The following is a 14,028-nucleotide window of genomic DNA, read 5'->3' as shown; positions in this document are numbered from 1 at the left end:
AGAACTCACAACAAGGGGAACAATGTACAAGAGGGGTTGTAGGAGGATATACAGTGTGGAACAGAGACATTAGGAGATCTGTGGGGTGGGGTACATGGGGTAAACAAGATGGACACTACAGGGACTTTCAGGAAGGAAAGCAGGGAATTTGAAGAAGGTGGGTTTAGGGTTGATTGATGGGGTAGAAAAGATCATGGTTTTGGATGGGGGAAGATAAGAGATGGTGGTGAACAGCTGTTTTGAAGATCTGGAAGGAAGAGTGGGATTGAAGAAAGTGTGGGAGTTTGTTCCAAAGGTGGGGAAAAAGTGGAATGAAAGAGTGAAGGTGAGCAGTGATTCTTGATTTTTGTAGTTTTACCAGAAGGGGGTTGCTGACAGACCTTGAGCACCTTGTGGAAACATGGAGGGGGGGGCATATCTCAGACACAGCAGGGATGGGGGTGGGGTGACGCTGGAGAGGAGACAGTAGAAGACAGGAAGACCACCGACCTGCCTGTGATGAGAGAGTGAGAGACCCAAAGACTCAGCCTCACCGTGGGAGATACCAATGATCCTAAATGCCTTGGTTTCCACAGCATGAAGCCAAGAAAGGTGTGAGGCGGGAGCACCAGCCCAGAGGAGAGAGCAGTACTCCATCAGGTTGGTGACAAAAGCTTTGTACGTGGTCAGGAGCTCAGGTGTGCCAAGGAAGGAATTTGTATGACGGAGGATGCCCAGTCGGCGACTGGCTTTGGAGGTCAGCTTGGAGATATGGCTTTCCCAGGAAAGACCATGGCAGAAAGTGAGACCCAGAAGCTTGAATGAAAGGACTTCTTCAAGAGGATTGTTGATAAAGTAGATGGGGGGGGGGGGTTCCAGATGGTCCTTTTGGAGAGACGTGGTAAGAGTTTCTTGGTAAAGTAAATCGATTGAAAGGTAATTATACATTGACAGAATTGAATTGACGAGTTTGTGGATATACTCTTATGGTTTTTTTTTTTACTTCCGGTAGATGTGCAAACCAACTCTGAGCATATACACCACGTGCACTACAAAAATGAATACAACTCGAAACTGCATGACTATCAATATTTGTAAACATTCACAAGCATCGTACGGACCCAAGAGCTCTTAAATGGGGTATCATTCAGCATTATACGTACCGTTGTTATGTTTACCCTGCTCAGACACAATTACTCAACTTGCATTTATATAAAGACAAATATAAAATAGATTACATATACAAATAAAGAAATTCACCTGGGATTTCTTTTCATTGGACAAATGTCTCTACCCTTTTATTCTTACAATTCATTCCACGTCTGCATTGCAAATTGAAGACCGATCACCTTATCAGTGTTGAAGCATCTTCAGCTTATGATAGCGGAGGTCAAACTATTTGGCAATTCATCAGGACAAGTTTGCAACAAGCTGGTCCGTTGGTCCTTGCAAGAGTGGCAGAAAACCCTGAGTTTGTCACGGTACATAATAACGATTAATTTGTTGAATGGCTGGAAAAAAAGTTAAAATATTGTAATAAATATATCTCACCCACCACAATATATGTTTTAGACCACCCACCTGTCTCCACCAGGATCTACCAATGCTTTCATACATCAAAGTGCAAAATATTTTGTCTGTGCTCACGACGTGCCCAAGCACAATGGTGTTTCTCCAAATTATTGTTAACATGTAAATTGCCAAACAGAATGCTCCATGATGGCAGTCACCTCCCTGTTCTCTTTCCCATGACCTCTCCAACTGGGCTCTGACATTTCGCTTTCCAACCACCGATTTAGGATTCCCACTCGGCATTGTGGCTTTACAGCACATTTTCTGGCCAGATGTAAAGTCAACTGCCAGCAGGAGAAGGGATGCAAACTGTAATGCACGAAAATCCTTCTACAATGAAATAACAAAATCTTGCAAATACAGGAGGAAATCGAAAACATCATGCTTTGAAGATTTGTGTAAACTAAACATCCATTGACAGTTTTTGCCAAATCCCAAATCATGGTTTTAGGACTTTTTTGTTTTTATATTGCCCAGGAAATAACCATTTAGACTGCCTTTCCCAACAACGGTTCACAAGTGTAGAGTGTGGCTATCCTCCTTTCAATTTCACACAAGGTTGTCATTTGAAATACATTGAATAGATTATAATTATCGCTGATATCAGGAGCATCTTTCATTTGTATTGTTTCAAAAATCAAAGTGATTGCTTCTTGAATTTCCATGGTCACGAGTGAGTGTGCAAGGTACAGAGGGATGAGCACAAGAACAACGAGAACGACACTCGGTAGAGTGCATACCTCCACCAGGCTGAGCAGTTTACATTTTGTACCCCACCGATAGGCCGGATCTACACCCGGACCTGAACCAAAATCGAATCGGCTTGTTCTCATCACTTAACCAATTTACCCACCCAGTTTTGTCATAATCCGTCAACAACTTTTTTAAATACATCGTTTTTGGTCCCATCTCTCAATTATTATGAATCACCTTTAAAAATAAATAAATAAATCTCCTTTGCGGATCTGGATCTTCAACAAAATCTCATCAATTCGTCCTCGTCACACACCCAACCTGTCCACCATGTTTCGTCAGAATCCGTGGATAACTTTTTGAGATACCATGCTATACAGTCTATCGTTTTTGATCCTATCTCTCAATTATGAAGAATCACTTAAAAGATTTTCGTATCCTGATCTTCAACAAAATGTAATCAATTCGTCGTTGTCACACACCCAACCTGCCCACCAAATTTCATCCGAATCTATCCATAACTTTTTGAGATATCCTGCACCCAGACAAACAGGGGAGTCCACAATTGGTGGCAGAGGTTAAAACTTTACCAAACAACCATGAACTGTTGAACACCACTCCTTCCCAATGGCATATCCAGGCGATCATCGCCGGGCGCCGAAGGAAGGAAGGACTTCCTTCTTGTTTGTCGGGGCGATATCTCAGCCATCCTTTGAGCTCGGAAGCTGAAATTTGGAGACCAAAGTGAAGATGTCCTTTGGCAAAAATAGTGTTTTAAAAAAAAAATTTTTTTGATTAATCAATTAATTTCTTAATTATTATCGATTTATTCATGACTAATTTTTTTGTTTCTCATCTGGCCGATATCTCAAGGCACCTTTTGAGCTCGGAAGCTGATATTTGGACATCACAGTGAACGAGTAATTTGGCAATAAAGGGTATTTTTGATTTACTGATTAATCAATTAATCGATTTATTATTCATTTTTCGATGACTTTTACTTAATTGTCAAAAAAGTTACAGGTTGCGATGAAACGGTGAAGTTTTTGGTATGCCTTGAGCCAATTGATAAAGAAATTAATTATTTTACAATTTTGGTTTATTTATTTTAATAATACAATTAATCAACTAATCAATTAATTATTGTACACTGCTCCCTTACAATTCTGTCTCCATGTGCTGCACAGTGGCATCGCCGGGTGCCGGAGGATTTATTATTTATTTAGCATGGGGGTAGTGTATTTTGAATGTTCCTCGACTTGTTTTTATTATTTATTATTATTATTGTTATTATTATTATTATTATTATTATTACTATGCAGAGACTGCCTCTGTCTGTTCATTTCCAGTTTAACTGTCATTATAGCATACCTCTGATGAATTTGGATGGAGAAAAAACCAAAAGATTATGCATAAAAAGAGTTCAATAACTGATCCACTAAACCATAAAGTAGTTAACTTGCTTCCAGGTGTAAGCAAGGAAAAGAGATTCATAATCTGAGTGAATAAGAAGTCATTTCTCCTTTGTAGTCTGATAATTATGCATCACCCATTAAATTTTCATCCGATGCATGCTGCTGGCGCTGCTGCTCTTTTCACGGTGATTGATCGAGGCCCTGAACCTCAAACAAGGGGCCATGGTTGTGTCTTCGCTATGCAGGCTGATTATCCTTGGAATTACCAATTGGAAGGATGAGACACCCACTTTGTTCTTCTCTTACCATAGACAAGTCAGAGACCTCCTGGTCTTTTGCAATGCATCTTATCATCCAGAATTACATCCCTTCTCTTTGAGCCCATTACCAATTCCCAATTTGCTTTCATGCACATTCCTCCACCAATACACTCAACATTGAGCTCCCTGGATTCAATTTTTTCATGTACCTGCACTCCCTTTGAATCTCTGCGGAATCCCTTGCCTGTTTCAACCCAGTCCCTCTGTTCACTCCAGTTCGGTGCTCCAAGATAATCTTAAATCCTTCACACTTACCCACAGTCTTTTCAATTCTTACGAACGTTGTTCAACTTGTGTCCCACGGGAATCTGTTATACACTGCTCAACTGCAGGTAAGTTCATCTTTCACCCAAAAACAGTTGGTGCACTCAATCCTTTCAAAGAAAAAGAAAAAGAAAAAACTTTTTGACAGGACATCGACACAGGAGTGTACATTTACACACATTTAAAAGGAGATTAGGAGACAATAAACAATGTACCAGTTCCAGATATTTGACCTTTTCCTCCACTCGTAGTTGAACTTGAATTCCGAGTGCATGGCATGACCCTTCATGGAATGCTCATTGCTGCTAGTGATTCCATCTATAACCGGCAGAAGTTATGGGAACAGGCAATTTCCTGTGCTTGTAGATATTGCTTCAACCTGAAATGAAAATTTCTCGGTAAGTCTAATGACTGTTCCTTTGTTCAGTAATGTCTCATGAAGGGTTCCGGGGTGGGGGGAAGGGGAATGACGTCGTTGCTCAAAATTCTGGGCAAACAAGACAAATATTAATTAACACCATGTCTCTCATCACATGGTCCTGGAGCTCTGGGAGAGTTCAGTACTTCATGCCTATAGCAATTTACCAGCCTCAACCATCCAAATTAAGGGAATCTCAACTCTTGCAGTTACATAGGTCATTATAAGCATCCAAGTTCTTCACCCTTTGCAAGACAAACAAACTTAAAACATAGGCATTAAAGTACAAGAAATGTAATCCAACAGCAGTACAAATAGTGCCTTCGGAAAGTACTCGCACCCCTTGACATTTTCACATTTTGTTGTGTTGCAGCCTGAATTCAAAAGAGATTTAATTTAAAAATTTTTTGTCACCGATCTACATAAAATACCCCCAAAATGACAAAGTGACAACATGTTATTAGAAAATTTTACATTTTATATAAAAATTAAAAGCTGAAACATCTTGCGTCAATAAGTATTCAAGTATTGAACCCCCTGAGTCAATACTTTGTAGAAGCACCTTTGCAAGCGATTACAGCTTGAAGTCTTCTTGGAAATGTCTGTGTCAGCTTTGCACATCTGGATTTGGGGATTTTCTCCCATTCTTCCTTACAGTTTTTCTCAACCTCTGTCAAGTTGGATAGGGAATGTCGGTGAACAGCAATCTTCAAGTCTTTCCACATATTCTCAATGCGATTCAAGTCTAGGCATTGGCTGGGTCACTCAAGGACTTTCACGTTCTTGTTCTGAAGCCATTCCAGTGTTGCTTTGGCTGTATGCTTGGGGTCATTGTCCTGTTGGTACGTAAATCTTCAGCACAGTATCAGGTCTTTTGCACTCTGAAGCAGGTTATCCTCAATAATTTGCCTGAATTTGGCTCCAATAATTGTTCTCCCTATTGTCAGGTGAGGCCAAATCAGATATGTGACTTGCTGCAGGTATCATGTAAACCTGTACTAACCTGCTTCATGGTCAGGTTATCGAAGACTAAACCACCTCCCCCACCAGGTTTTCTGGTCAGAAGAATGTATGATATGGATACCCAGCAAAATTAAAAACCAAAACCTGTCAAAGTGCGGAGGAGCTCCTTGTGAGCCAACGGCCATCCATATCTAGTGTCCAACCGTGTCTGCGGACGTCCTCCTGCAGTTGGGCTACTTTTTTTAGGAGGTTGATGGCAGGACTTGCACTCCGGCCACTGTAAAGCCCTTCACGCTGCAAAACAGAAGACAACTGTAAAGAAAATTGAAAACTCACTCCATGGGAGTACCTCCTGTGCAGCTGCCCTCCACAGGGGCAGCTCACTGGATGACAGGATTGGGGCAAATCCTTTGGGACCCCCACTCTTTGATGAAAGGAGGAAAACCACGGGGTAACCTTCCCAGGTCAGATTGCAGTAGTGTGTTGGGGGTGGTGCTGAGGCGTCGTCCACCAGACGGCTGTCTCCTTGGGTTAACCTGAGGCGGACCCTTTGGGTGGGTGCCTGGAATGTCCTATCCCTAAGAGAGGATGATCACCTGTCTCTGTTATCATCTGAGCTCAAGCGTTTGAACATCGGTATTGCAGCACTCTCTGAGGTTCGAAGACCGGATTGCGGTGAGATCATGGTGGGTGGTTACACCTACTATTGGTCTGGTCGCTCCGATGGTTACCATGCCCAAGGAGTTGCTGTAGCTGTGTCCAATAAGCTGATTCACATCGCAATTGAGGGAACACCGGTCAATGAGCACATGATGAGACGAAGGATTTGTCACTCCTTGGGTGTCATTTCTCTGGTTTCTGCAGATGTCATATGCTCCGACTGAGACGAGTGATCTCACCATGAAGGACACATTCTATGCCATGCTAAAGTCTGTGGTTGATCAGTGCCCCAGGCGAGATACACTTCTCATCTTGGGGGATTTTATTGCATCGACTGGAACTGATAGGGATGGTTATGAAACACGTGTTGGTCCCCATGGGTCTGGAACTGTGAACCAGAATACCAATAAGTTCCATGACTTTGTGAGAAGTCATGGACTTAGGGTGGCTGGTTTATTGTTTCAGTGCTCACAGGCGCATCGCTGGACTTGGTATTCCAATGCTGGCGGTGTGGCAAAGGAGATTGACCATGTGCTCATTGGTGGTCACTGGAGGATGATCGAGAACGGCAGGGTCTACCGGAGTGCTCAGTTCCTCAATACCAACCACAAAAGCAACTTGTGGTAGCAACTCTGAAGTTGCACCTTAAATCCGGGAGAATGGTACCATCCCAGCCGATACTGGATGTTGGCAAGCTCAAGGATGAGAGGGTAGCTGAGGAGTTTGTGAACAGGCTGAGTGGGGATTTTGGGGGGTCTGTGTGATTTAGGGAATCCTGAAGAGTTGTGGAGTGCCTTCAAGACCACTATTCTTGATGTTGCTGGTGGATGTCTTGGAACTTACTGAAGGGTGAAGAAGAATTTTGTCTCTCAAGGGACATTGGATAACATTGACCAGAGTCGCAGGGCCAGGCTGAATGGCGGAGCTGTGCTGTTCACGGAGTTGAGGCGTAAAACTGTACGTGTGCTGAGGGTGGACAAAAAGGCCGATGTGCGAGGAATCTGTGAGGGGTCAGAGCATCACCTGTCATCGAGTGATTCTCATCCTGCATCTAGGGGAATTCGCGCATTGCGATCCTACAAGCCCATCCCTCTGCGAACTGCAGTTAGAGCGGATGGTGCAGGGCTCTTGACAGAGGAGTCCAAAGAGAAGGTCCGCTGAGCCGATTACTTTGAGCGGCTGCACCAGGCTGATCCACCAGTTGTTGAGTTGGATGTCAGGGGTGTTACTCTCCCTATTGCTGACCTTCCAAACAACTGTGGTCCACCTTCGTTTGTGGAAACAAACTGCGGTGAACTGGTTGAAATGGGGTAAAGCTCCTGGGATTTGTGGCATCCATGTTGAACTTCTCAAGACTGCTGGAAATGCTGTACTCATGTTGTTGCATGCAGTTCTGTGCTCTGCCTGGAACACAGGCATCAACCCAACTGACTGGAAGAGTGGCCTTGTTATTACTCTCTTGAAAGGGAAGGTTGATCACCAAGACTGCAACAACTACCGAGGGTGACGCTGCTCTCAGTGCCGGGCAAGGTCTTTGCTCGGGTAATTATTGATCGGGTTCGCCACCATCTGCTTGAGCACCAGCGTCCAGAGCGGTCAGGCTTCACACCATAGAGGTCAACGATTGACCATCTCCTTGCTCTTCAGGTCCTCATCAAACGCAGATGAGAGTTTCGGCAGGGGCTGCTTGCAGGATTTGTTGATCCCTGCAAAGCGTTCAATTCAGTGAATCGGGATGTCCTCTGGAGGATTCTTAGTCTTCGTGGGGTGCCACCAAAACTGATGAATCTGATGTCTGAACTATACTCTGCTACTGAGAGTGCTGTGAAGTGTGGTGGTACCATCTCTGACATATTTCCAGTTGTTACTGGAGTTCGTTAAGGTTTTGTACTGGCCCCCACACTTTTCAGCGCTTATATGGACTGGATTCTGGGGAGGATGTCGGAGAGATCAAGCTGCGGTGCGTCATTTTGGGAATGTCAAGATTTCTGACCTTCATTTCACAGATGATGCAGTCATTTTTGTGGAGACTGGAGATCCTTTTTGGGCCCTCAAGATGCTGAACGAGGTGTCGGAGCCACTGGGATTACTGGTTTCCTGGGTCAAAACGAAGATCCAGGCTTTCAATGACATCTTGGATGCTGCTATCTTTTCTCCAACCATTTGTGGTGAGGATGTTGAGGTCGTGGAGAGGATCACTTACCTTGGCAGTGATATTCATGTCTCTGTTGGCTGTGAGCCAGAGGTGAATAGATGTCTGGGTCGGGGCCTGGGGAGTCATGAATTCACTGAATCATGGGGTGTGGCGCTGACGGTACCTGTGCAGGAGGACGAAAGTCCGAGTCTTCAGGTCCTTGGTGCTTCCATTCTTGCTCTATGGATGTGAGACTTGGACTCAGATGAGGTATCTGAGATGGAGACTTAATTCCTTTGGTATCAGGTCTCTTCAGAGAATTGTTGGCGATCAATGGTCAGACTTTGTGTTGAATGAGCGGTTGCTGAGAGAGACTTGAATGAGATTTGTTACCTGCATGGTCCGTGAGCATCAGCTGCGGCTGTATGGACATGTGGTTCATTTTCCTGATGCTGATCCTGCTCACCAGATTCTCTCAGCGAGGGAGCCTCGTGAGTGGAGGAGGCCAATGGGCCGACTACGTGTCTCATGGTTGCAGCAGTTGATCATCATCTCAAGGAGATGGGGATGGGCCAGGCATCTGCCTTGGGGATGGCCAGACGGAGGTCCCTGGAGTACCGGCGGAAAGTGGACGCAGCGACGTCCTGCTCTGGTGCATCCCATACCTGACATGGTCCTTGCAAGTCTCCCAGTCACTGCCACTGAAAAGCATCCCCATAGCATGATGCTGCCACCACCATGCTTCATGGTAGGATGGAGTTAGATGGGTGATGAGCCAAAGAGTTCATTTTTCATCCAATCAGACCACATAATCTTTTTCCTCATTATCTGAGTCTTTCATTTGTCCCTTTGCACACTCCAGGAATGCTTTTCTCAGGAGAGGCTTCTGTCTTGCCACACTCCCAGAAAGCCTACATTTGTGAAGTGCTGCAGAGATTGTTGTCCTTCTAGCAAGTTCTCCCATATTAGCTAAGGAGCTCTGTAGTTTTGTCAGAGTGGTCATTGATTTCTTGGTCACCTCCCTGATCAAGGTCCTTCTTGTTTTGTTGCTCAATTTCGTTGGATGACCAGCTCGAGGAAGAGTTTGGGTAGTTCCATATTCTTTCCATTTTCTAATGATGGAATTCAATGTGCTCTTGGGAACTTTCAACACTCGAGAAATTGTTTTATACCCTTCCCCAGATCTATGCCTTCTCACAATTCTATCTTGGAGTTCTATGGACATTTCCTTGGCCTTCATGGTGGAGTTTTGCTTTAACATGTTGGCAAGCTCAAGGATGAGAAGATAGCTGAGGAGTTTGTGCACAAGTTGAGTGTGGATGTGGGGGGTTCTAGGTGTTTCGGTGGATCCTGAAGAGTTGTGTATGTGCCTGGTGTTGGCTTTATGGTAAGCATGGCGGGCTTGGGATCCTCGGGTCCTGGATCTAAATCCTGCTTGGCTGTTGAACTAATACCAGGTGTGGTTGACTCAGCTTGTCATCCTTCTGTGGTCAGAAAAATGAGTACCAGTTCGCTGGGATCATGAACCATTCGAGTATCCTGATACGCTCTGGTCTACACCGCAACAGCAACACCGACGTGTGATCGGAGTGGTGACCTGTCCAGGGGATTGTGCCCAATAGCCCAGGAGATTGCTTCGGCATTACCGACGCTCTTTAGAGAGTATGGTCCCAGTGGATGGACGGATGCACTGTCAACTGTGGAACCCCATATAGAAATGTGTGTTTCTTTCTAAATCATGTCCAATCAATTGAATTGGCCACAGGTGGACTCCATCAAAGTTGTAGAGACATTTCAAGGATGATCAAAGGAAATTGGATGCACCTGAGCTCAATTTAGAATGTCATAGCAAAGGGGTTGAATACTTGTTGATGCACGATATTTCAGCTTTTCATTTTTAAGTAATATGTAAAAAAAATTTGCTGCTGCATCAGCAGATGTTGCTGCTACCCAGATGAATTTCCGGGAAATCACGGAGGCACCATTTTAATCTTGTGATGCAACGTAAAACTCGTACCTCCACCAGGCTGAACAGTTTGTGTTTTTAGATCCTCGTGGAGGATCTCTAAGTCTTACTCACGTTGTTGTTGTTGTGGACTTTTTTGTTTCACAGCCGACAGTTTTCATCGAAACTTCCTGAAACTTGGCGTATATATGTAAAAATACCCTGCGCAGACAGTAACCATCTCCAATTTTGAAAATTCCTCCTAGAAAAAAAAGTTATGACGTCAAAATATCTCCGCTAATGGAAATCGCCTAAAAAAAATTATCTCCGAAACTATATCTGGAGCAAACAAAATCAAAATCGCCTTGTTCTTGTCAACTACCCAACTCACCCACCAAGTTTTCTCAAAACTCGTCCACAACTTTTTGAAACATCATGCTCTCGATCGTTTTTGGCCCCCTCTCTCAATGGTGAAGAATCACTTAACAAATTCTCGTAACCGGATCTGATGACGATGATCATATCTTGGAGACTGTAGTGTTGTTTTTAACTTTGACATATTTGTTTTGACCTTAACCCTGAGAGATGGGATAAGGGACGCTGCCATCATTTGCTGGTGTACTGTAACCTTTTTCTCTTTTCTTACAGAGCTCACTGCAGAGCAAGTGAAAAGCATGGATGTAATGAAAGTAAGCTTTTTGAGAAATCACTTATTTTTTTGTGAGCTTTGACTGAATTATTTAAAATAAATAAATAAATAAACCGTCGAGGCTCATGGAAGAGCATAGTCTTCATGTCGATTAAAATTCGTACAACACCAGCATTATGACCCATCAATCTGTGTCTGTGATAATCAGGAATACCAATCTGTGTTTTTGTGCTAAAAAAAATATTTTTGTTGTTGTTTGAGTGTTCCTTCCATGTACATATATTTTTTTTTCACACAACTATACTGTGCTAGCGTGGATCAGCTCATTACACTCACCGATCCACACGTCGTTGCAGAGATTGATGTCATACATTTGCTGTGTTGACATGATTTACACCAATCATAATACAAACATTTCTTTTCTGCAAATTTATTTGTCATGATGGTGATTTTATATTTATTTGTGATAAAGGAAGTTCTCAGCTGTCTAATCTGTCTGAATAGAAGGTGTAAGGCCCTGTTCTTCATTGCACGTCCCGCGAGCCACTGGCGGCCCCTGGTGGCCTGAAGTGCGGCCCCTGACGTGTGGCCGATAATACACAAATGTGAAAACGCCCCATCATAATCCGCTGTAAATGCCATCAAATTGACCCAATGCTTTCAAATGAGTGTTCCAACGTGAAGCACAAAAGTAGCATCACTACATCAGGACATAGCTGCCATAGATAGGGTTCATGAGCGTTGGACGATTAGATAGACTGCTCAGCTTTGAGGCGCAGCTCAAGGAGACAGGACCTTGTCCATGAGAAAGATGGTGATTATGAGGGGATCTTATGTAGATGTTTTAGATCATGAAGTGTAAGGTACAGACAAAATGAATGCACAAGTTTTTTTTTTTTTAGCAGAATATAGTCGGTGATAGGATCAAGGGTCATGCCTTGAGGGTGAAGCAGAGTATAGTTGGGCAGAGTCGGTATGGGTCTTTCTCCCAGAGTAGTTAATGCATGGAATGGTCTTCCTGGAAAGGTCGTGGTAACAGAAACAGTAGATAAGTTTAAATTGGAATTACATAGGTTTACCAAGAGATCTGTTTTGTAGATGGAGGGTTCAAGGATATCAGTAGGACCTAATATCCATTGCTGCTCTCAGGTGAGTGGTCCTATACTTGTGTAGTGATGGTGACGTCTGTGGGAGGATCGCATGGAAGGGTGAGTGCCTGGTCGGTGTTTAAACATCATTTTGGTCGCATATGTTGCACCTCACGTCCTCTCGCTCCCACCCCGATTGAGATTGTGCCCATGATGGATTTCTCTCGGAGTGGTGTTAGTGGGGTGTAGCGAAGGTATGATGGGCCGCTTGGCCAACTCCTGAAGTTAAACTAAAAAAAGACAAGAAGTGAATACTTCGATATCGCGTGGCTGGGGGCAGTAAAAGTCGAGGTTAAGAATGATGAAACAATTTTTCAGTTATAACATTTAAATGTCTTCTTCTTCTTCTTTCGGCTGCTCCCGTTAGGGGTCACCACAGCGGATCATCCGTATGATCCGCATAGTGATTTGGCACATGTTTTACGCCGGAAGCCCTTCCTGACGCAACCCTGGTTGCCTCTTACGACACAGGGATATGGTACACCTATTTTAACCGGGGTATACACCGGCCCAGTACACTGGTACTCATTTCGCCGACCTCGGAAGGATGACAGGCTGAGTCAACCCCCTGGTGTATTAATTCAGTGGCCCAACGGGGCTTGAACTCAGGACCTTTTGGATCCCAAGCCGCTGCCCTAACCACTGCACCAACACCAGGCTATAAAATTTAAATGTAGACACGGTGAATTAGCATGCATGATGGGAAGAGTTGTGACGTTGGACAAATTTCTATTTATAGCCCTCAGATCAAAGGGACATACGTGGCCATAAGTGTGACAGAAGACGTGACAGAAGACACAGGACAGAATATCCAATTATATAACAGCGCGATGTTGCTGCGCTCTTAAAAAAAACGTATGTGCAAAAAAAAAAAACAAAAAAAAAAACAAGCAGTCATAGACTGGTACTTACGAAATCATCAACTTGATCTCTGACCTTGTCTCATAAAAGCTGTCTCTAGAGAAGGTAGCGACGCAAACCAGAAGTTTCTACGATGATTCTGTACCAAACCATCAAAAATCGTAACGTCGACCGAAGCAAAAATCTACATTTCTCCACATAATTATTTAATATTATTTTATTAAAGTCACAAAACCGTAATATTCGGTAATCCACCAACAATCTTTACATAATCCGACGGCTTAGCGAGTCAGGCATGCGACGATAACCTTTATTGGGATAAAAAAAAATGATTTTTAAACACCATATTATTTAAAACACCGTCAGCGTGCACACACAAAACCTTTACATGACCCAACGATGCCTCTGCTCGAGCGCGCTGCACCACGTGACGAGCCGTGACGTGGCGAGTGAAATATTTTTGATACAATCTTAAAACGTCTCCAAAACATCCGATTTTTACCAGAATTTCGACAACCGAGTGTTAAACGTCCTAAGCGATCACAAAAACCGAAGACAAAATTAAAATCGAAGTTAAAACGAACTCATAACGTCGACCGAAGCAAAAATACTCCATTTCTCCACATGAATTTACGGAATTATGTTTGACCTCACTATGACCTTGACCTTTGACCGATTTTTGACCAAAATCTAATCAGCACTAGCCATCACCCTCCTGAATCACGTGGTGTAATTTGACATTGGTAGCTTCTTCCGTTCGAGTTATCGTGCCTACAAACAAACACACAAACACACACAAACAGAGGACGGAAGTCATCAATATACTTACGAAATCTAACAATGAAGAACGAGAGTTACAACGCTGCGCGTCAACAACTAACGGAACAGGAAGATGATCACTTCCTGCTCAGAAAATCAACTTCCTACGTCACACAGAAAACGATTCAGCACAAAAAACGTCGCTCTTCCGCATTAACCCCACCCACAATTCACCTGGCAATCTCCGC

At 43.6% G+C, this 14,028-nt stretch overlaps 1 protein-coding gene and 1 long non-coding RNA gene across 2 annotated transcripts in view; one reads left to right on the top strand and one right to left on the bottom strand.

The window, feature by feature from the left end:
- LOC147024164 (uncharacterized) overlaps positions 1-4,616 on the bottom strand; it is a 7,154-nt gene extending 2,538 nt beyond the window's left edge. Inside the window, exons 1-2 of the long non-coding RNA XR_015058909.1 lie at positions 4,459-4,616; positions 4,235-4,353 (exon numbers count right to left, since the gene is read on the bottom strand). This is a non-coding gene — a long non-coding RNA (uncharacterized LOC147024164). The remainder of the gene's footprint in view (positions 1-4,234; positions 4,354-4,458) is intronic.
- SMIM44 (small integral membrane protein 44) overlaps positions 1-11,052 on the top strand; it is a 70,053-nt gene extending 59,001 nt beyond the window's left edge. The window contains exon 3 of the mRNA XM_085883808.1: positions 11,012-11,052. Within this exon, the coding sequence (XP_085739934.1) occupies positions 11,012-11,032 (21 nt within the window). The 3' untranslated portion in view covers positions 11,033-11,052. The remainder of the gene's footprint in view (positions 1-11,011) is intronic.
- The last annotated feature ends 2,976 nt before the right edge of the window (positions 11,053-14,028 follow it).

The sequence above is a fragment of the Eptatretus burgeri genome, chromosome 6, assembly GCF_056783735.1.
Source record: "Eptatretus burgeri isolate ZD-2024b chromosome 6, Ebu_testis_v1, whole genome shotgun sequence".
Classification (NCBI taxonomy): domain Eukaryota; kingdom Metazoa; phylum Chordata; class Myxini; order Myxiniformes; family Myxinidae; genus Eptatretus; species Eptatretus burgeri.
Note: the sequence above shows the minus strand (reverse complement) of the source record. Positions and strands in the feature narration are given on the sequence as shown.